Source organism: Protomyctophum parallelum, assembly GCF_964188405.1.
Source record: "Protomyctophum parallelum genome assembly, chromosome: 7".
NCBI lineage: Eukaryota > Metazoa > Chordata > Actinopteri > Myctophiformes > Myctophidae > Protomyctophum > Protomyctophum parallelum.
Window position 1 is genome coordinate 9695923 of NC_139705.1, and position 21186 is coordinate 9717108.

General features: G+C 42.6%; 2 protein-coding genes across 3 annotated transcripts; one reads left to right on the forward strand and one right to left on the reverse strand.

Moving 5' to 3' along the window:
• Positions 1–3567: 3567 nt before the first annotated feature.
• On the reverse strand, positions 3568–15905 carry cxxc1a (CXXC finger protein 1a; the record flags this gene model as incomplete). Its single annotated transcript, XM_083769652.1, has 15 exons — positions 3568–4434; positions 5024–5176; positions 7854–7950; positions 8154–8203; positions 8424–8531; positions 9265–9472; positions 10484–10731; positions 10837–10926; positions 11212–11379; positions 12241–12396; positions 13196–13335; positions 14429–14529; positions 14695–14969; positions 15242–15317; positions 15868–15905. 15 exons carry the CDS (start codon positions 15903–15905, stop codon positions 4288–4290), a joined length of 2055 nt encoding a protein of 684 aa, XP_083625778.1. The 3' UTR covers positions 3568–4287.
• A 157-nt stretch (positions 15906–16062) lies between these two features.
• LOC310861432 (myoD family inhibitor domain-containing protein) lies at positions 16063–20965 on the forward strand. Of its 2 annotated transcripts, XM_083768864.1 has the most exons (5): positions 16063–16290; positions 16993–17160; positions 17667–17782; positions 18001–18276; positions 19937–20965. In XM_083768864.1, the coding sequence occupies exons 2-5, from the start codon at positions 17111–17113 to the stop codon at positions 20215–20217; spliced, it is 723 nt and encodes a 240-aa protein (XP_083624990.1). In that variant the 5' UTR covers positions 16063–16290; positions 16993–17110; the 3' UTR covers positions 20218–20965. The 2 variants fall into 2 exon arrangements, with proteins under 2 accessions (XP_083624990.1, XP_083624989.1); XM_083768863.1 differs by lacking the exon at positions 16063–16290 and having other exon boundaries at positions 17020–17160; positions 17639–17782.
• Positions 20966–21186: the final 221 nt, after the last annotated feature.

Consider the following 21186-nt stretch of genomic DNA (forward strand, 5'->3'; position numbering starts at 1 on the left):
GTTCTTACCCGTTGTGAGATATTTGTGGCCGTGAAGGGTACTGCGCCCGGGTGCGTTTGTAATTGACTAATAAATTAATTAATAATCATTAATGTGTGAAATCAAAAAAAGGGCTTTGTTACGCCCTCCATATTCATATGGTCAATGCCTGTGTGAAAAGTGGGAGTGATTGGTGCAGGCAGTAAGGAGTTACGGCACTGTTTCTGACACACAGACACACAGACACACGGACACACACTCAGACATTCGGTTAATTATAGTATGATAATATCAGGCCGAAGGAAGGAATCATCAATCAAAGACACGGTGATGATGGCCCATGTTACCTTTTGTAGTTTATTAATTAAGACTGGGGATCCAAATACAGTGAAACATAATTTTGGAGACCAATTTCCCGGTGATTTAAGAACCACTCAAATGTTTAACATTTTGAGTAAAAGTATCAATGCCCTATTGTAGAAATAGTCTGTTAAATTTAACATTTTATTTTATTTTTCCTTTAAAAAAATTAAAATAACACTGGCTTGTGTTGAATGAATACCAGGCTTTCCTCCCTTGTGGTAAATTTACCATAAACCAACAGTCACTTGGATCAGTGTTCTGTTAAAAGTTTTAGTCATATTTTAGTCATCTGAAATGTTTTACCTTGAGTCTACAGTAGCCTACTTTCAGTCGACTAAATATCCTAAGATATTAGTTGACTAAATCTACAGTTGATTTAGTCGACTAAAATGTATTTTGGCAGGCCTTGATTGCCTGATTTTAAACTTATGGGAGGATTCAGCCTTAATTGTTCAGAGACTGAGTATAAAATAATTTGACTCCGATCTGGACAGAACTGTCCTAATTAGGAGCACAGATCTGGGCTGCCTGCCAGTCTACAAGACAGACTGACTGAGACAAACTGGCAAATGCTGTTGTTGAAATTGACTAATATAGGGCATAGCAGAGCATGCCAGTGGGCATAGTTTTCTGGTTTCACTGAAAAATCGGCCATTCATTTATCCCATATAGATTTACAAAAACATATTAATTATTTTAAGCATAGAATCAAGCCATCCAGGTGAATCATGACCATAAAAACCTTTTGATTCTGTGAAAAAAAATGAAAATGTAGGTTTTACGGTCATGAATCACCAGGATCCTGGATGGCTTGATTCTAGGCTTAACATAATTGATATAAATATTTTTGTAAATCTCTATGGGAAAAATGAATGGATTATTTTTCTGTGGAACCAGAAAACCACGCCCACTGCTATTTTTGGCGGGTAGATCTTGTTGAGCGGATCACTTTGAAAGTAGCAAGACAGGCCCAGGCCGTAGCGTAACGGTCTGGGCACCGGACTGGTAATCCAGTCGCAGTGTGCCGCGGGTTCGACTCCCGGACCCGACACGGCCCCTACTGCATGTCATCCCCCCATCTCTCTCCCGTTTCCACTCAGCCTACTGTCTGTCCCTTCAAAAATCAATAAAAGGCGTAAGCCGCAAAAAAAAAAAAAAGTAGCAAGTCAAAAAAGTGTGGGCACCCCTGCCCTATAACTTTAGACTAGAGCAGTGGTTTTCAACCCTTTTCCTATAAAGGCCCATTATGTATTCTGCATTTGAGCCATGGACCACATACCATTTGATGACATGTATCCTCTCAGACCCAAGAGGCCAAGACTAAAGAATATTTTGTTATCGTTGGATACAATTTTGTCCACATTTCCATACTGTATTGATGTTGGTACCATAGGAGATTGCAGGCTGACGTTGATAAATTTGGTAACCAATTTCCCATTGACAGCCCATACATCCAAACAGAAAAGTCCTATCTGATTGTATTAAACCATGCATGTTAAACTCACCAACATTGCAGCTGAGCTGTTTAAATTATCCTTTCTATCTGCAAAGTGATTGTTTCATAAAAAATACATTAGATATGAGAGCTCTCCTGTCAAGAAATTCCTTGCAGGTGATTTTTTGTGTTGGCGTTTGGAAGCGCTTGTTTTCAGTAAAGCAATGCTGCCTCCTGCATTATGTGCAAATTCAAAACAGGTGGCACGTAGGGCTGTTGAGTGATATCCTACGAGCATTTTGATCAAATATCCTGAGAGGAGATAGATTTAACTGGTTTCTTATCATAAAAAATGGTGGGTGATCTCAAAGGTCGCCATTACACATTTGTTCCTCGTGAGGAGACACTTAGGGCCTATTTTAGAGCCGAATAAAAGTCGGTTCGGCTCTGTAGAGCCTACAATTTGACGTCATTTGAGGTTCTGGGGGGCGGGTACCCTCCTAAAGTCGGCTCTTCGGTGCTACTGAAAATTTCTGACGAGCCAAAATCATTTCGGCACTACAGCGCCGAAACAGCTGTAAAATAGGAGTATGAATCGGCCCTTATGTGTGTATTCAAGTTTTTGCTGGCGGCTAAACGGTTCATGAGCTATGCCTGTTCAAAGTTTGCATTTTTTAATTGAGTGCTATAGCGTTGTGGGCTTCACGTCATCACTGTTTGGCATAGCTGATAGCCCTGTACCTTATTGCCAAGTTTCACGAAAAAACAGACTGCATGGTTAAGCCAGAACTGCTTTTTTTGGTGGAAGAAGAAGAAGAAGCAGACAAAAACAGACCAAAGTCCCTTCAGGCTTGGCCCCTTAACAAGCCAGCTCTCCCATGCAAGTAACAGACTACAGCAGCCATGGAGATAAATATTAGATTTTAATAAATAGTAAAAGTACAGCACCATGTTCAATTACAACTACCACAAAACAATATTCCAGGGTACAAGAATATTATACAAAAAATAATCCTCCATCAAGATAAAAAAATAACCATATAATTATATAAATAAAACTAGAAAAAGTGCCCTTCTGGGCACAGGTCTCCACCAGGTTATCCACAGATCCGTGCAGTTAGAGGTGAAAACACTTTTCGGCCAGTTATAGCGCCACCTTGAGGCTGAGTTGAAATTGTTCATGTGGCATTTCGTCCTCGGCCTAGTGGGAATGTGGGTGCACAATTTCAAGGAAATCACGCAATGTGTTCATGATTTGCAGCATTTTGTTTGAAACTGAGCACTCCTGTGAACTTTGGAAGCCAATCTTAACCAATCAGGATGGAGTCTGATAAATCTGAAAGACCCGTTTCGTTGAATGGCTCTAGAGAGACTGTGTACCAATTTTGGTGATGTTTGGACCAAATCTGTAGGTGTACTGTGCAAAAACTTGTTTTGAACAAAGCGGCCTCCTGGTGGCGCTATAACAGGCTGTTCTGGAAAGTTTGGGGCAGAGGTTCATCGTTGGCATCCAGGGAGTGTGTGTGCAAAATATGGCATCGACCGGGTTAACGGTGGCCGAGATTAGCTGTTCACGGACACACGGACGGACGGACACGCGGACGGACGGAGTGCAAAACATACTCTCCCCACATGCCTTCGGCCTGGTGGAGACAATAACACTGTCATACCATTGGAACAACACATGAATAAACCTATAGACAAATGTGGGAAATATTTACAATATTTACATATACCAAACAATACCACAAAGAAGTGGGATATTGTTATTATTCATTCATTTGTTCATTCATTCGTGTGCTATTTACAGAGGGGGAGTACGTTTTATTCATAAAAAATTAAGACATGAACCGTGTTGAAGTACAACAAACCTATATTCTACCATATAGGATGTGAAATTTACAATAAACTAATAAAACAGCTGAATGAATGAACTGGTTCAGCTGCTTCGGCCACTGTTTCTCAGAGATATACAGCAAAAGTCAGTGTCTCTCTTCCAATGTAATGAAGTGGGACGCGTTCATTCTACAGATTTGTCTGCTAACAGTGATAGTTCATCAGTTCTGGTGTCTCTCTGTAAATCGTGTAAAGCACAATTACCCTTAGTTCTGTCCATTATCATTCAACTAAAGTAAATACACATGATTTGAGGTTACATCATGATTAAAATACAAGATTAATCCTTTTGTATCCTGCAAATGCTGTGATTGTTTTAACGGTATCTTCTGGAGAGCGTAGAGTTTAGATCCCATAGCCTGAGTAGATGGTCAGTTGCAGAATCCACACATCACTTGTTCTGACAAAATACTTCCACAAAGGATCCACTTGATGTGACCTCACTCCAAGCTCCACGGGGAGCCTCCTCTCTTCCTCATCTCCTCAACAAGTCAATTACAAACTGAAAAGTCCTTCAAGATGGCAGAACTGTCTGTACCGTGGCTGGAGAAAAGAGGAGTGAGGACACAGAAATGCAATACTGAGAAAAAACATCAGTATATCTGTCTGTCTTTCTATCTGTCTTTAGCGGATCTCAGGTCAGTAGTAACAGGGTCATGTTGTATAGTTTGATGTAACATTAAAGCCAGCAGACCAGCTCGGTTAGTCATGGCTGTTCTCAGGTTCCTTTCCTGTTCAAACAACTCATCCAGCTTATACCACTGCAAGAGAGAGAAAGAGAGAGTGAGAGAGTGAGAGGCTGCAGGCAGAACCTCATCAGACACAAGTTGTCAACATACATATTTAACGTATTCATTATTAAACGTTTGCTAGTCATTCTATAATCAAGATAGACTGCCGATTGGTTCCCAACTTCCCAGATTGTTATAAACTATAGAAAAGTGTGCTGCTCAAAGCACAGGTCTCTGCTAGGATGGGTTGCCAACCCAGGGCCTGCAAGACTTTGGTCATAGCCACTTGGAATGGGATCTGAAACATCAAACTTCTTGATCACACAAACCTAGAGATGAAGTGTACCGATTTGTGTGAGTTTGAGGGGATGATGTTGTGATGTCACTATATCACAGTTTTTTTCATTGACTGTCAAGGTTTCAGCCTTCAGGAAGAAACCCTAAATACAAAGGGAAGACAACATTGCACATAACAACCACTCCAAGGGGTCTAATGAAGTACTGTCACCTCATAAACACATGAAAAACTGAAGAAAAAATAAAAAATAAAACACGGCACACCATCTTTAATAAAGTTTCATTGTATATTAATTCATGTTTTGTTGTATTGTTGTCATACCACTCTGACTCTCTCAAGGTCGACTTCAGCTCGTCTGAGTTTTTCCCAGCAGTAATGTTTGTTACATTTCCTCTTCGACACACGGCAATAATCTCCAGTCGCCTCAAACACATCTTTCACTAACGGACAGCCACACACCTCGTCTACTGGAACCTGCAGACAGACGCACGCACGCACGCACGCACGCACGCACGCACGCACGCACGCACGCACGCACGCACGCACGCACACACGCACACACACACACACACACACACACACACACACACACACACACACACACACACACACACGCACAATCATTCTTCGTCATATTTGGCGGCTACCGATACGTAAAAGAGATTGCACAGAATTGTGCAAGCCGTTTAGCTGCTTTTTTGGCATCCCAAGTTGTTAGAAGCCTCTTACAACCAACCTATGTACTTGTCCCAGGCTGCCATAGATAAACACAAGTAGATTGCACCTAACACACACACGCACACGCTCACGCGCACACGCACATGCGCACGCGCCGCGCACCCAATTCCAAGTTGCAATCCAATTCAAGTGAGATTTATGTTTAGTTATTGTACATTTAACATTATAGTTAAAACATTGAGAGCTTCTGCTCTGCTGTCTGCACTGCAGACAGTGACGCTTGTGTTGTGGAAACCCCTGCCAATGTCGCTGTGCATGGCAGCCTGCATTCAGCGACTAGTCTGTCTGCCTGCCTGCCTTTCTCTTTTGGGGGGGCTGGTTACCCCAAATTACAGTGAAATTAGAACAAAATACGCCAATTATTTTCCGGTTGCGCGGCAAAGCACCGCGGAATTTCGGCAGCTCTTGTGGAGAGTGGCAGTGGAGAGTGCACAAACAGATTTTTCTTTTACACTTCCACTTCATGAAAGATATTAACACCAGATGAGCAGAGCTCTGTGAAGATCACAGCAGTCTGTGTATAGGCAGCATACACATGTTTCTTGATTATTGATTCTCAGCCTACAGCTGTGTCACACAATTTATTAAACTCTCAGCAAATACACCGTTGTCATCTGCTGAAGAGCTGGCTATGCAGTTACAGAGACGAAAGCAAAATTGATTTAATGGATTTCTGGAGTTGTCAGCAGAGCCAGAGGGAGGAGGTCAAAGAGTTCAGGGTAAATCAACTGTCCGTGATGGACAGTGTGATCATCGCATCAGTGGACTACAAACAGCCCCTGCAACGACACAACAATGCAGCTCCTTGTTTTCCTTTTTGGGAGGAGTGTGTGTTGAGTGTAAGGGCAGCCTCCTGAGGGTCTAGTAGTGGCTCTCTCTGCTCTCAACTCAGCTCACATCCTCTGGTCAAACAGAGACGGTACATTTATATGAGCAAACAAATTGACGTGTTTATCAGCGTCCTATCAACTAATGAACATGCTTAAGTTTCAGTCAGAACATTAACACGTTGCTCCTGTCATTTCACACTAGAGTCTAGACTAAAAGCATTTTAGACCTGAATGTGCGGTCACTAGTACTGTATGGTCACTGATCACCTTGTTGTCAGCACCTTGTATCAGCAAATGCTGTGCAATAAGCTTTTTTATTTTACTTGTGTTCACTGTTCACTAATTCACATGTATAATACGCTTCTTCTATCTTAGCCTATTCTACCATGTCTTCCTCTCATCCTGGCTGTGTCTCTACTAGTGGAAACACCTCTTACAGTCGGGATCAATCTGGTCCAAAAATGGCTTCAAAACAATATGCTTTTATTGAACAAAAATAAGTCCTGCAGCATGCTATTCGGCCACTCACGCAGTAGTGCAAACACCTGCGACACCTGTGCTCATTATACCCCTCCGTCAACTGCTTCTCATTTGAAGTAAGGAAAAGAATAATAAACCAAGTACTATACTTCCCATTGTAGACTACTATCAGAACACCACAGAAACCATTCTCAAACCTCGTAATGTATTACATAACTCACTATGCAGATTCGTACTGAGGTGCCCATACAGAACACACCACTGTTCCTTATACAGTTCACTTGACTGGCTGCAGCCAAGAAGACAACTTCACTGGTACCAATTCCTCTTTAAATGTGTGCACCTCAACTGCCCTCCATAACTGAAACTCTTCAGGTAAGGACTCGTCACTGGTACTATATACACATCCCCATAGCCACTTAGAAATACTCAACATCCCTACTTTGCTATTCCCAGAAGAATATTCCCTGAACCCGGACGCAGGTCATTCCATTACAAAGCTCCTTCCTCTTCCTCTTTCTCTCAGATCTGTGACCTCTCCTGACCTCAAAACAACCTGTTCATGCCACTAACACTGTACTGCTGTTTACTTCTGACCCCTGTTTCAAGTCACTGTACTTACTGTACTCTCAATATGCTTGTCCAGAGAGAGTTGGGGGGATGGGGGAGGGGGAGTGGGTGGGAGAGGATGAGCAAGCTAACTGTACCTGTACATGTCTGTACTGTCTATTGTGCACTGTCTATTTGTGTAACTGCACTGTACTGTATGTAATGTTTTCCCTGTGTAAGGGACCCCCTCTAAAATGAGACGCTGCATCATAAGGGGCCTCTTTCAGTGCCACCTGGTGGTCACCAGTTTAGGCTTTGGTTGCCAATTCGCCCATTATAAAAAAAGAAAGAAAATGTAATTATATTATGCATGTAATGTGCATGTCACTTGTCACTTGTACACCAGATTAGAGGAATTTTCAAAATATGGAATTTTCTAAATATGGATTAAAAAAAAGAAACTCGTCTTATCGTCCATGGCAATCAGTGCATAATTGGATTCAACTCGTCTTAACATTTGAGTTCTGAGCAAAAGTAATTCTGAGATGGCTTACCTTGGGGTCTCTGGAATGTTCCGGACAGAGAACCTGTAGTCTCTTACAATACGTTTTACTCTGGGGGTTATAAACATCACAGAACAGTCTGGTCGCACTGCAGGGAGACAGAGAGACAACAAGGGACAGAATGACAGATGAAGGGAGAACTTGAGAAGCAGATTTTATTAGAAAAGCAGGGTCCAACATAAAAATTCAATAAAAAATGTTATTTAAAAAAAGGAAAGAAAAGCAGGGTCCTACATTGAAGTTAAGCAGCCATGTACAGAATGTATATTTGAGTCTGTTCTCTTGGCTTACCCTTCTATGCGTGTTGGGTACATGGAACCAAACGATGTTTGACTCTCATACTGAAAACAACAAACAGTCAGGATGAGCACAACGCTGAAGACATAACAGATTCGTATTTTATTTTACATGAGATTTCAACTTTAGAGTTAAGCAAATCCTTCGAAATGTATTACACAATTGTAATGCTTTCTATTTTATACATTTAAGGACGACATTGTACGTCAGTTATAATGAAAATGCCTTGCATTTGTGTCAGTGTATAAAATAACACTTACTAACCTTAGCGTAGCATCGTTCCATGTGTCGCAGCGCCACCTTGGGGTTGACGGGGTGACTACAGGAAACACAGAATATCTGAAGGTCTGTGTCATCTTCTCCCTCGTTCACCTGAGGGGTGGAGAAGGAGGAAGAACAAAGCAGAACGAGTCAGATAATAAAGGGAGACATCAGAGGTCACGTCAGAACATCTTTCAGCGGACGCAGATGTTTTCTATTGGACTGGGTTCTGTAAACGGCAATGGCCATGGCAGAACCTTATTTTGTCATTTTGTATTCAGAACCATTTCTGTATTTTCTATGACCTGTGTGTTGGGCTGTTGAAAGGTCCACCTGTGACCAAGATTCAGTTCCTGGGTGTATGCACTGATATTTTTAGGTAAAATCTAATGATATTTGATAGACTCTAAGTTCTAACAGATGATCTTGAAACTTTCCCCTGTACACACCTGCTCCCATGGATGCAGAGGAAAGTTCTCTGTCATTCTTCCCCAGGACACCAAGCATATCAATGCTGAACATGACCAAATTGTTAGTCTTACTGTCTTACTGTATGTGACCATGAGGATGATGCCTCCTCATCTTAAATTTAAATGAGGTACCCATGATGAATATAATCTGTTCATGGGTGAATACAATCTGCCCTCTAAGAAATCATGTGCCTACAGTATTTGTGTCATACTCGACTTAGCCAGTTAGTTATTGATGTTTTTTTATACATTATTAACTGAGTTATACAGCCGTACAACCATTTGTTAACAATGAAGAGCAGATGGCGATGGATAACAAAAATATTTTACATGCATTATCAAGACTCTCTCTCTCTCTCTCTCTCTCTCCTTGCCTCCTCATCCTGTTGTACTTGTTGTTGTTTGGCCTTGGCAATGATTCCCTCCAGTTCATGGAATTTCTTCTCCATGTTTGTGAGTCGTATCCTGGCGTTGTGTTGTTCTCTACGGATACGCTCCAGCTGTCTCCTCCCAGTCTCCTCAGCAACGCATGGACTCTGCTGCCATTGCTGGATCCTCTGTGGCAATATCTCATAGATTCGACTGGAATAACAACGACAATAATAGCATTATTACATTATTACCACCAGTGAGACGCCTGAGGGTCGAGAAGCGACCTCGCCCTAAAGGGTAACTTTGGAGCGGGCCCGTCTAGAGTTTGAATTGGACAGATATCAGTCAAAAGAGGGACATCGAAGAGGAAGGACGGGTGGGAGATGATCAACATATGGAATGTCAGAACAGGTCAGCTCCATATATGCAGATCTAGGTGATGATCCAGTCTTCTCCATGTATGGCTATCCAGGGTTTGATGAGATCAGTGCCGTGATCTTCATACCGGTATATGGAGACGGCCGCGTATCACAAGTCGTGACGGACTGGCGGCCATATATGGTGGCGTGGTGGGACTATGGTGGCGAGAGGGACGGACTGACAGGTTTTGCAGGTTTTCATAGTAATCTGCGACCTACGGTTGCAATTACTTAGTCTTAATTTATTATAACAATAAAAGAATTAACATTTTCCCCAAAAGATAAAAAAGAATATGTCTCCCTCACGTATTATAAGGACAATATCAGTCACCAGCACCAAAGACAGGTGTTTTCTTTTAGTTTTACGTTTTTTTTATGGCTTTCGCCTTTATTTTATATTTTTTATAGAGGAGGGACAGACAGTAGGCTGACAGGAACTGGGGAGAGAGATGGGGGGGGTGACATGCAGTAAAGGCCGTCGGGATCGGGAGTCGAACCCGCGGCACACTGCCAGACTGGACTACCAGCCAAGGTGCCTGGACCGCTGAGCCACGGCCCTGGCCAAGGACGGGTGTTTTCAATGAATCTATCATGGTTAAGATGGTGTTTGTATAGGATAAAATAAAATAAAAAATAATATCTAAATACTGAATCAAGCAACTTGAAAACGGACTCTGGGGTGCTCACAAAAGTAGACGTTAAAATGACCCCAAACATGTTTGAAAGTGAAACATCCCCTTTAAGAGCAGCAGAAAAAGAGGAACAGAAGTAGTAACAGTTCAGAGTAGCAGAGGATACTAACTTGGCAGCTAGCTTCATGCCACAGTCGTCAGAACAGTACTTGGAGTTGTTTCTAGCAACCACGACGCAACCCGGACCGAGACACTGTCTCACGGCTCCTACTCCTCCTCCTCCTCCTCCTCCTCCGACCTCCTTCCCTCCTACGCCTGCTTCTCCTCCTCGCTCGCTGTGGCGAACTCGCTCCCTGTGGCGCTGCTTCTGTTTGTGGCGGCGAACTTTCACTTCCTCCTTTGTGACAGACAGAGACTTCTGAAGAAGAAAGGAGAGGTTTACATTTAGGACATTCTGATCGCACTGAAGTCAGTGTGATCAGTGGTGTGTGTGTGTGTTTGTATGTGTGACGTGTATGTGTACCTTCTTATCAGATTTCCTTTCTCGTCTCTTAACGTGTTTGACCTTGACGGCCTTCTTCCTCCCAGCATCATCATCCTCGCTGTGCCAAACCTGCAGAGACAGACAGACGGACTATCAGAGCTATAAGGGACCCTTGTGTCAAGCATTCACAGACACAAAGTTATGCTAAATAATGCTAACAAATACATTTTTACCTTTTAACTTTTTTCCAACTTCAAAACCCACCAAACTCCCACCTCGACAAATCAAACAATCATCCAAAAAGTGTAAATATTCTAGTATAGTTTTTCATATATCAGTGAAAGCCCCACAGTGTGCGAATATGTGTTTCATTTGTGTTAGAGTCAGACACTGAAGAGGAAGTATTACCATTACCATGTCCTTGTAGCCTGCTGCCTGGTACTGCTGGTAGAGTTCTATTTCACTGTCGCTGAACGCATCGTCGTCGTCGTCCTCTGACAGATGGCCCGCCCCTCTCCTCTGGCTGCCCCGCCCCCTGCCACCGGCCCCAACAAACTCCTCGTCCTTGACACGCAACATCTTCTACTCACACGCGCACGGTGACGGTCACGCACACGGTCACGCATGTGCTAACACGCACGCACGCACGCACGCAGGCAGGCACACACACACACACACACACACACACACACACACACACACACACACACACACACACATCCATACTTGAATAACTTTTTTCCCCCTTCTCCATGATATAATTTGTTTTTGCCAATATTTGTCAAACACCCCTTTTTCAAGCAAATGATGATGATGATTTAAAAAAAAAACCTGAAACTATGGTAACTAAATTAACAAAATTTCAACATGATGGAACAAAAAAAATAACATCAGTGACTAAATCAATGTTTCTTTTCTTAAATATGTCTTTTCTTTTTACGGACACTGCATGGTATTTTGGATCAAGTTCAGACAGAAATGTACCGCCATCAAATATATTTGCAGCTGAAACTAAATGATGGCACCAAAAATGTTATAATGAGTATAGGTTAATTCACTTCAAGGGAAAAGGCCCGCTCTACTCAGACAGTCTTATAAAGTTTGAGGCGTGTGCTGGGTGCAGATTCAAAGAGAACATATAGAAAATGAATAAAATCCTCTCAGTCGAGTAAGAGTCTTTGTTTAATAATGATAGTGCTCCGCGGCAGTGACGAAGGCCTGCGCGCCGAAACGTGTCTTACTCGACTGTCTTACTCGACTGGATTTTATTCATTTTCTATAGAGAGATTTAGACGAGGTGAAATGAACAGTGCTTTCTGGTAGAGGTTGTACTCTGGATCTAACTTCACACTAGTTCACAGCGTCTCTACTAGTGAAGGTAGCACTGATACTGGATATAATATAAAAGTGGTTTACAGTGTGTGTCGATGATGTTGAACTGACCCTAGCTCTGACTTCACATTGCCGGAGTCGACATTTCTGTCGGATCTTGTTGGGACCTCCAAACTTCTTCATATCTTTACAGAAATCACACTGAGCGCAGTCCTCTGTCCTCAGACATGCCTCGCACTCCCCACACATCCTGGCAGAACGCTTTATCTACAACAATAATATTAAGATTGGTTATTATAAGTATCATTTTGTGCTGATTTGAATCAAAACATTCTGAAATGAATAAGGAAACATACATCCAAACATAGTAAGCCGCAGGTGCCAGTCATAGTAGCAAGGGTGAAAAAACAGCAGCAAATTTGTTGCGACACAAAACCCCATTCGGGACCAATATATCTTGATATGTTGAATAATAGTGATATCTTTTATTATCACATGACTATTTATCATTATTACTTCACTCTTCTTCTTCGCTTAACCCATTTAGGCCTGATGTCGAATTTAAAAAAAATTCTTCTAAATCATGACAGTTTTCTGAAATACCTATGTTTCTACCTATATGTTTCCAAATTTGCGCCACAATTTTTCAAAAATAGCAGACCTACAAGCTCGTAGAGCGCCACTTGGTGGCGCGCTATGAGCTTGTAGATCTGCTATTTTTCAATAGCAGATCAGCCCGAGCCTGACAGTGTGCCACGGGTTCAACTCCCGATCTCGACGGCCTTTACTGCATGTCACTCCCCCATCTCTCTCCCCCATTTCCTGTCAGGCTACTGTCTGTCCCCCTATAAAAAATATAAAATAAAGGCGAAAGCAAAACCTGATAGATAACTTATTACAGATCGAGCTAAAGAGCGTAGTAATTTAGTTAATACGTTAATTAGTCAATTAGCCACTTACTGTAAACCCCAGCATCCATACCTTTGCAGAAAATAAATAGCAGATCTTTCTCAACGCGTCACATTGTGGCCATATAGGCCTAGGGTGTAAGTGGTTAGTGAGCAACCTGTGATCCTCGTCTTCTTTCTGTCTTGGGGTGAGCGATGGCGTCATCATCTAGCCCCGCCTTCTCCTCATTCTCAAGCTCTCCCTCCTTCTCCTTGGGTTTCTTGGTACGGAACTTAACCTCCAGGGAGCCATCTTTATCTGAAATACATCACGCAACTTTGAAATACACTTCAAGGTGCTCGCCTGGTGCAGTGGTAAAGTCCCTACCCACCAGGCCACCACCACTATGGTTGTGGTTTCGAATCCACAGTGGTGCAACCGGCTTTGTCGGGGGTCTACACAAACACAATTGGCCCATGTTCGGGGAAGGGAAGCCGGGTGGAGAGGGTGATAATTGTCATTGCAATGAAGTACTCCTAAAGGCTGTGGCGGCACCTATCAGTGGGGAGTGTTAGGCGGGAGGAGTGAGACCCAGTCCCAGACCTACATCCTCCTGGTGGAGGCTCCTCACTGGCAGGCGAGACAGTAGGTTACAACAACAGTGACAACACAGAAATGTGTGTAGGGAGGAATCAATTGGTATAATTACTAAATTAGGGAGAGAAAAAAGGGAGTAAAAAATATAATTGGCTAAAATACATTTCAAACTTTCCATTAAATATGGTTAATATATTATAAGAGAGATTTAAACTAATACAGGCTATCCTAAGCTATGCCTTGAGCAAGGTGTTCTCAACAGTATCAGCAGCCCCCACCCTTTCCATCAATAAACACTATTCTGGGGCCTCATGCATAAAACTGTGTGAGGAATCTAAGCAACTTCTTACGTGTTTTTATTTTATATAAAAGATATCCCAGTTTTGCATAGAAAGAAACTACCATACCAAATTGTTTTAGCTTTTATATGAGTTATATATCAGTAACAGCGATGGTTATAATTACTATAGCAGTTTAACAGTTTGATTCTCTACTACTACTACTATCACCATACTTCGACACCCCGCTGTCATTTCTCGACCGTTTGGGACGCAGGGCGGCTCGCCGGAACCCTGGGCTCCTTCCTGTGGGCCTGGAAGTTCCGGGAACCCCCTGGGGACCCCCTGCACGGAGTTGCAACACTCACTTCACACGGGTGTAATTTTTTTTAGTAGACACGTCCAGGTTTTTGCTGGGTCAAACAAGGGAATCACGTGATGTTGATCCCCGTCTCCTATTCACTCGTACACATGACATAATGTGTAAGCAGGAGAATGGTATATTATTTCGTAAGATATTATTACGTAAAATGTACCTCTACAGGAGTGACAGTACCAGACCCTGATGGACTTTGCTGTTCTCTCAGAGATTCCAATACATTCTCCATGAAACCATTCATTACAAGAATCACAGCCACTAGAGGGAGAGAGAGAGAGAGAGAGAGAGAGAGAGAGAGAGAGAGAGAGAGAGAGAGAGAGAGAGAGAGAGAGAAGACCATCAGTAGGCTGTATGAGAGAGACAGGGACATGACTGGAGACAGAGACCGAGTGACAATAAACTGATAGAGATCTGTGTTTTTACATCATGAAGCAGTTGATATCTGGTTTCCTGCAGACACAGTAGACAGGTGAATGGCTGGTCTTCTTCGTGGACAACTCTTCTGCTTGTTCTGGTTTATCTTTATGTTCTCCTCCTCCAGCTCCTGCTCCTCTCTCTAGGTCGTCCTCTCCTCCTCCTCCACCTCCTCCTCCTCCTCCTCCTCCTCCACCTCCTCCACCTCCTCCTCCTCCTCCTCCTCCCCCTCCTCCTGCTTCATTCTCCAGAGGAGTTGGCTCTGCCCCGCTCGCCTCCTCGTCCTGTCACACAGAGTCACAGACACAAGAGAAGAGAGACAGACAGAGAGAGAAGACACAAAGAAAAGTCATATATTAATATAAACAAAAGAAAAATGGGAGGGAGAGGGAGAAAAGCCAGGCAGACGACATGCCAGCAAAGCTTTTTCCTCTTCAAATATTAGGGTATCAATCAACTCAACATACAGAAAATAAATCAGAGAAACAGATGCATAGATAGGCCTGGCATACCGTGAATGAACTAATGTTTAAACAATTCTATTCCATTCGTTTACGTGAGAAAAATCCGCTTTTATAATGTTCTGGTTGAAGGGGATTGTGATCAGGTTCAGGAGGAGAGGATGCGTCAGTCTGCAGATGCAGAAAATAAGGGATGCAGAGCGTCAGTCTATTCTACTTACCATCAGAAGCCAAGGACGTAGATTTAAAAGAGCTGCGAGAGAATGGACGCTCCAATTTGAAGAAATATGAGAATCATGTATTCTGCGTTAATTCCACATTTGACATTTGTTGTGATTTCAGTGATTTCTTTCTTCTTTTTTTATCAGGATTCGTATGGTTCCGCTCACTATCTTCTTCTACGCTCCAGTGTTAGCCGGTGTTACACCGCCCCCTACCGTGGTAAATCTGTATAGCCGACCGTGCATGTTATGGTAACCATATCATGGTTGTGAATGTGAATATTATATTAGCACGTTTTTTTCATGTTTCCCTCTGAAGCATAGCCTACGGTGAAGAAAATAAACAAATAAACAAACAAACAAACAAACACACAAACAAACACACAAATAAACAAATGACAGTTTTCCTTTCACTGCTGTTTTTCTTGTGCGATCAAAAATAAATATAGGCCTAATAGAGATTGGGACATATTGTCCAACAGAGAGATGGGGAATTTTGCCCGTGGCGTGGACTAGAGGAAACGGAGGTCGTGGTCATTGTTGATGACGCAGACCCGAGCCCCCCTCCACACACACACACACACACACACACACACACACACGCACACACACACACAGTGACACACCCACACACACACACACACACACATACACACACACACACACACACACACACACACACACACACACACACACACACACACACACACACACACACACACACACACACACACACACACACACACACACACACACACACACACACACGTACACACGCACGCACGCACACACTGCCGCGCGCACAACGTGGTGTAATGGCAGGACAGTTATGCTATGATGACATGCGAGGATCTACGTGAAAAGTTGAACAGACCAGAGTCACCAGACATAAATAAATAGAAAGACGGGAAGCGTTAGACGAGGTAAGCCTTTATTTTTATTTTATTTTAAGAAAGGCTAAATATCGAGACTTTCCTATATCGTTTTTATTTTGGGAACTTTTAGTTCGAAACTTTTTTTAAGGTCCCATGTCGTGGATTTAATCCACTTTATTGATTGATTGATTGATTGATTGATTGATTGATTGATTGATTGATTGATTGATTGAATACTATTATCTAGCAGTTTGCAGAAAAATAGCACATGGAAGTATAATTCAATGCAAGGTGAGATAGCAGATTCATATAGCAGCTAGAGGAATTATAAACCCAATAAATACTTTTCCATTGTGGGGGTCCTTATATAATTCATCAAAACAATAATGACAGACTATAGCCTACAATAAGTTATTTCCAAAGATTTTCTCACTACTAATAGCCTATTTGTTATAATATTTTTTATTGTTTAATCAAGTAAGAATTACCCTTCTGTTCATGTTACAGGACAGACAGACAGACAGACAGACAGACAGACAGACAGACAGACAGACAGACAGACAGACAGACAGACAGACAGACAGGTGAGTTAGCCTAAAAGTTTGAATTAACATCTTAAACAACAGAGCTTTGTTTCCAGATATAGGAACACCCTTTGCTTACATAAAAATGATTGTCTAAAAAACTATAGCATATTCATGTGGTCTAACACACGTGCTCTGTACACTGTGTTCTCTTCCCTCTCTGCAGTGTCCAAGTTGACTGACAGGTGAGGGAGAAAGACAGGATTTGGCTAAATGGAAATTACATCACAGGGCAGCATTAATGTTAGCGAAGGTGGGGCTTATAAATTACTGGATGAATCAGAATGCGTCACCAATCAACCAATGGCCAATGGGATGCTGCCAAATCACACAGGTGAGAATGTCAAATAGTTGAGCGAAGTCCCTCAGGGCTCTATACTAGTGTATTGTGGGTAAAGCTTTATCTGAAAATAGCGATCAACAAGCAAACGAGCTTGTCGATCTGCTATTTTCTGCAAAGCATTTCCCACAAACCAGATGCTGGTGTTTAAGTGGTTAAACACTCCACTGTTTAGTCAATGTGTGAAGGATTCCTATCTGAGAAAACGCTAGGTTCAATCCTGAACACTCTTTTTGGGATAAAGTCTTATTTTCAGCATTCACTGGAACGGAAGCCGCAAATGATGAACCTAAACAGTGCATAGCACACAAACAGCACTTTATTATAGTAGGATAGAATAGAACATGCAATATTATATTGTTTTATATTGTGTATTCTCAATATATATCACTTTGAGGTTCAATTTATGTATACAATGTATGTATAAAAGGGGTTATTTAATTTGTTCTCTGGTTTCTACGATCCCAAATAGAGGAAATAAGCCCTCCTTACTCTGATAGGCTGGAGAAAGGGGACAGCGGCGACGAAGGTTTAATGGACAACACTTTCCCCGATGATGATATCTCACGGCTCCTCCCCGACTGCACACCATTATCACGGCCCAGCAAGAACAAGGGTAACCATCAATTTAGCTGAATAGAAGAAACATTAACCCATTAGACCTGAGATTGAAATCAGCTAGCTAACTATAATAGACTGTAAACTGTCAGTTGACTGAAAACTGTCAGTTAATAGACTGAAAACTGTCAGTTAATCTTTAAAACCATCATTGTAAGAAAAGCAATGTCTCTCTCTTTCTCTCTCTACTTGTATGTCCGTGTATCTCTCCGTTAGACTCTATCAGTGAAGACAGAGTTTTACCTCCAGCTGTCTGCACTCCTCCGTCTCCCTCCATCCCTCTTCCTCTCCATCCTCTACCTCTGTCTCCCTCTGTACGTCCTGACGGCTCCGTCACCTCCTCGCCTCCCCTCCAGCCAACCCCCTGTCACAGACACCTCCCTCACCATAACCTTCACCGTCCCAGAGACAATCAGAAGCGACTGTCTTCTGGAGCCAAAAGCCACGCATCCTTGAAGACAGACTCCGCCCACCACATCAAGGAAGTGGACGGTGAGTCGCATCATATAGTTTAAGGTTTATGTTCAGTTTTTCACATATGCAATTAAGCAATGTACCCGTTAAGTAATGGTTCCAATAATACAGCACACGAGTTCTTTAAAAGTTCTATACCTTTGAGTAAAGATCAATGCGGAAGGAGGTAATAAGGTGGCAAATTTGAAAGAGGATCCAAGGCAGCTCTGTGCAGTTGAAGTAGAAAAATCCTTTATTTCATTAGAATGTACGCGTTTGGGCCTGCATGGGCCTTCATCAGGGTCAACTGGCCCATGCAGGCTCAAACGCTTTGGTCGGTTTTAAAAAAACTCTTTAAAGTTCACCACCTTCTTACCTCCTTCCACATTGATCTTTACTCAAAGGTATATAACTCGTGTGCTATGTTACGCAATAAATTGAGTACGGAAATGGACAATTATTTGAATCGAAAATCCCGCCCTAGGAAGGGATTCCATTGGAATCAAATGTGGAACCAGATCCTCTCATGACATAACTGATCTTTTCGTGCAAAAGTAAAAAAGAAAAAAGGATAAACAGAATAAATCTCCAAGCTAACGAGGTGGTTTAAGTTTAGGCCAATAGATTTGCTTGAACAGTACATACATCCACACCCTCACTACGTTAATACCTATAGACTTGTCTTAGACAGGCACAGTAACAGTATCACAATTAGCAGCGTTTCTGTGTGTGGGTTCTGCGTGCTAAAATTAATCTTCATCCAAATGTGCAAAGTGTGCAGATGTACAGTACAAAGCAACAATATCAATCTATGTAGACTATGTGTCACATATAGTAGCCTACATAGCATGAGGAGCATTTCTCAACAATGAACATAATACTTATTGTTTTATGTTATGTCTTATATGACTGAATACATTCCCTACCACAGAGGTTCTGCCTTGGCCTACTGGGTATCCAAAGTTTCATGCTGAGTGGTTTGGTCCAGCAGTGCCTGAAATTAGCTGCTACAGTAACTAGCTGTTTACTTTTGGACAAACCTGTCCATTAAACCTGTCTCCTCACACTCCTCCACCCAATTCCTGCAGAGGGAAGCAGCGCTGGAAAAACACAGAGGGAGCAAGCAAACAGAGAGGGGATCAAAATATTTTAGCTACTTTTTATTATTTTAGGGTTGGTTATTTAAAATTCACTGATCTCCCCTTTTATCATCTGCTTCAACAGCAGGCTTATCTCCCCTCACCACCTGTCTGTCTCTCTCTTATGTGCCACACACACACACACACACACACACACACGCACGCACGCGCGCGCACACACACACACACACACACACACACACACACACACACACACACACACACACACACACACACACACACACACACACTGAGTGATAACAACTTCCCAGTACGAGGGTAACACCCACACTAGCCAATCAACAATATAGGCAAACTAAAAGCTCGCAAACGTTTTTTTAATTTTGTTTGGCCAATTTGGTATTAAAAAGGACTTAGAAGCAATAATTCAATTGTAACTTTAGAAATGTGCAGATGTAAACAGGGCCTTGCTGTAGAGTGAGAAAACAATGTTGCACATTAAGATAAATCGTTTGGGGACCCTGTGGGTCCCGACCCACAGCTTGGGAACCACTGGTCTATACTGAATATGACATTATTCTATACTGTCTCTGTCTCAGACTGCTGTGCCCACTGTGTCCTGGCCTGTCTGTTCTGTGAGGTCCTGTCCATGTGTTCTGTCCTGGGGGACTGTCTGGCCTGTGGAGGGAGCGGGATGGTATGCTGCTGCTGCGACGCAGCTGGCTGCTGCTGCTGCTGCGCTGAAGCTGTCGGAGGCATGGCCTGCACCGAGGAGGCGTGCCAGGCAGTGTTGGACTGTGGGATAATGGAGGACTGCTGTGGCTCCTCGGACTGCTTGGAGGTCTGTCTGGAATGCTGCTCCATCTGCTTCCCCTCCTAGGCCAATCCGAGCAGCATCACTGACTGTTGTCGCAACATCACTGGATGTGTACCCTGCGTTACATTATAGGTTGGAAGTACCCCCGGATTCTAGATTTCTTTTAATGAAACAGCTCTTTAGATTGGAGTTCTTAGTCAGGCGCTGCGGCATGTTTTCTCAAGCTCAACATTGCTTTACAAATTACTTTTTAGTAAGGTTTTCAGTATGGTACCATGTTAGATCAATCAACACAAAGAGTTGGTTCAACCCATTAAAATGATAAGCATTTTTTAAGTTAGCATCCGGGTGTGGCAGAGGTAAAGTTCCTTCCCAACACTGTGGAGACTGTGAACTCAATTCACTCTTTCTTTGTCAAGTCCCACCCGTGGTCCGCCCCTCTACCGCGCCCATTGGTTGCTACTAGGTTGGACAAAAATCCTCTTTCTCTATCCACTATCATTGAACAAAACGTGTTTTTCAGTGTCTGGCATAACATGGATATAGTGCAATCAGGTAATAAGTGAGGCAGGGAGAGTGATCTCTGTTGCTGCATTAGCGACTCAGGACCCACAGGTTGGTCAGAGAACGTGCGTGTTCCTCCGCATGTGTTATGTCCTCCAGGAGAAACTCCTCACTGTCAGCTGAGAAGCGCCTGGGGATTTTCTACACACTCCCCAAGACAAACTGTCAGCAATGACACGGACTAACTGGGAATTATAGGAGAAATTCTGAAGTGTTTAAAAAGAATAAACATAAAAACAATGATAAAGTTGTTGCAGGTGCTTTTTTTTCTTCTTTTTTTTTTCTTCGATTGTTAGTTGTTTTCTTTGGTCCGTAATGACAGCTTTGCAACATCTGGCCTACACAGGGAGGGATCTCTACATCAAAACGTATAGAATGTATAGCACCCTCACAGTCATCACGATTATGTGTATATCCAAGATTGGTCCTCTGTCATGTGGCTTTTTGTTTTGATGAGAAGGCTGCCTC

What these genes read in the sequence shown, in the direction of transcription:
- LOC310861432 (XM_083768863.1), top strand. Translation starts at nt 17,040, where the DNA reads ATGGAAATTACATCACAGGGCAGCATTAATGTTAGCGAAGGTGGGGCT. An exon ending in ACGGCCCAGCAAGAACAAGG is followed by an intron (nt 17,783 to 18,000) that starts GTAACCATCAAT and finishes TCTCTCCGTTAG; the next exon opens with ACTCTATCAGTGAAGACAGA. An exon ending in CCACATCAAGGAAGTGGACG is followed by an intron (nt 18,277 to 19,936) that starts GTGAGTCGCATC and finishes TCTCTGTCTCAG; the next exon opens with ACTGCTGTGCCCACTGTGTC.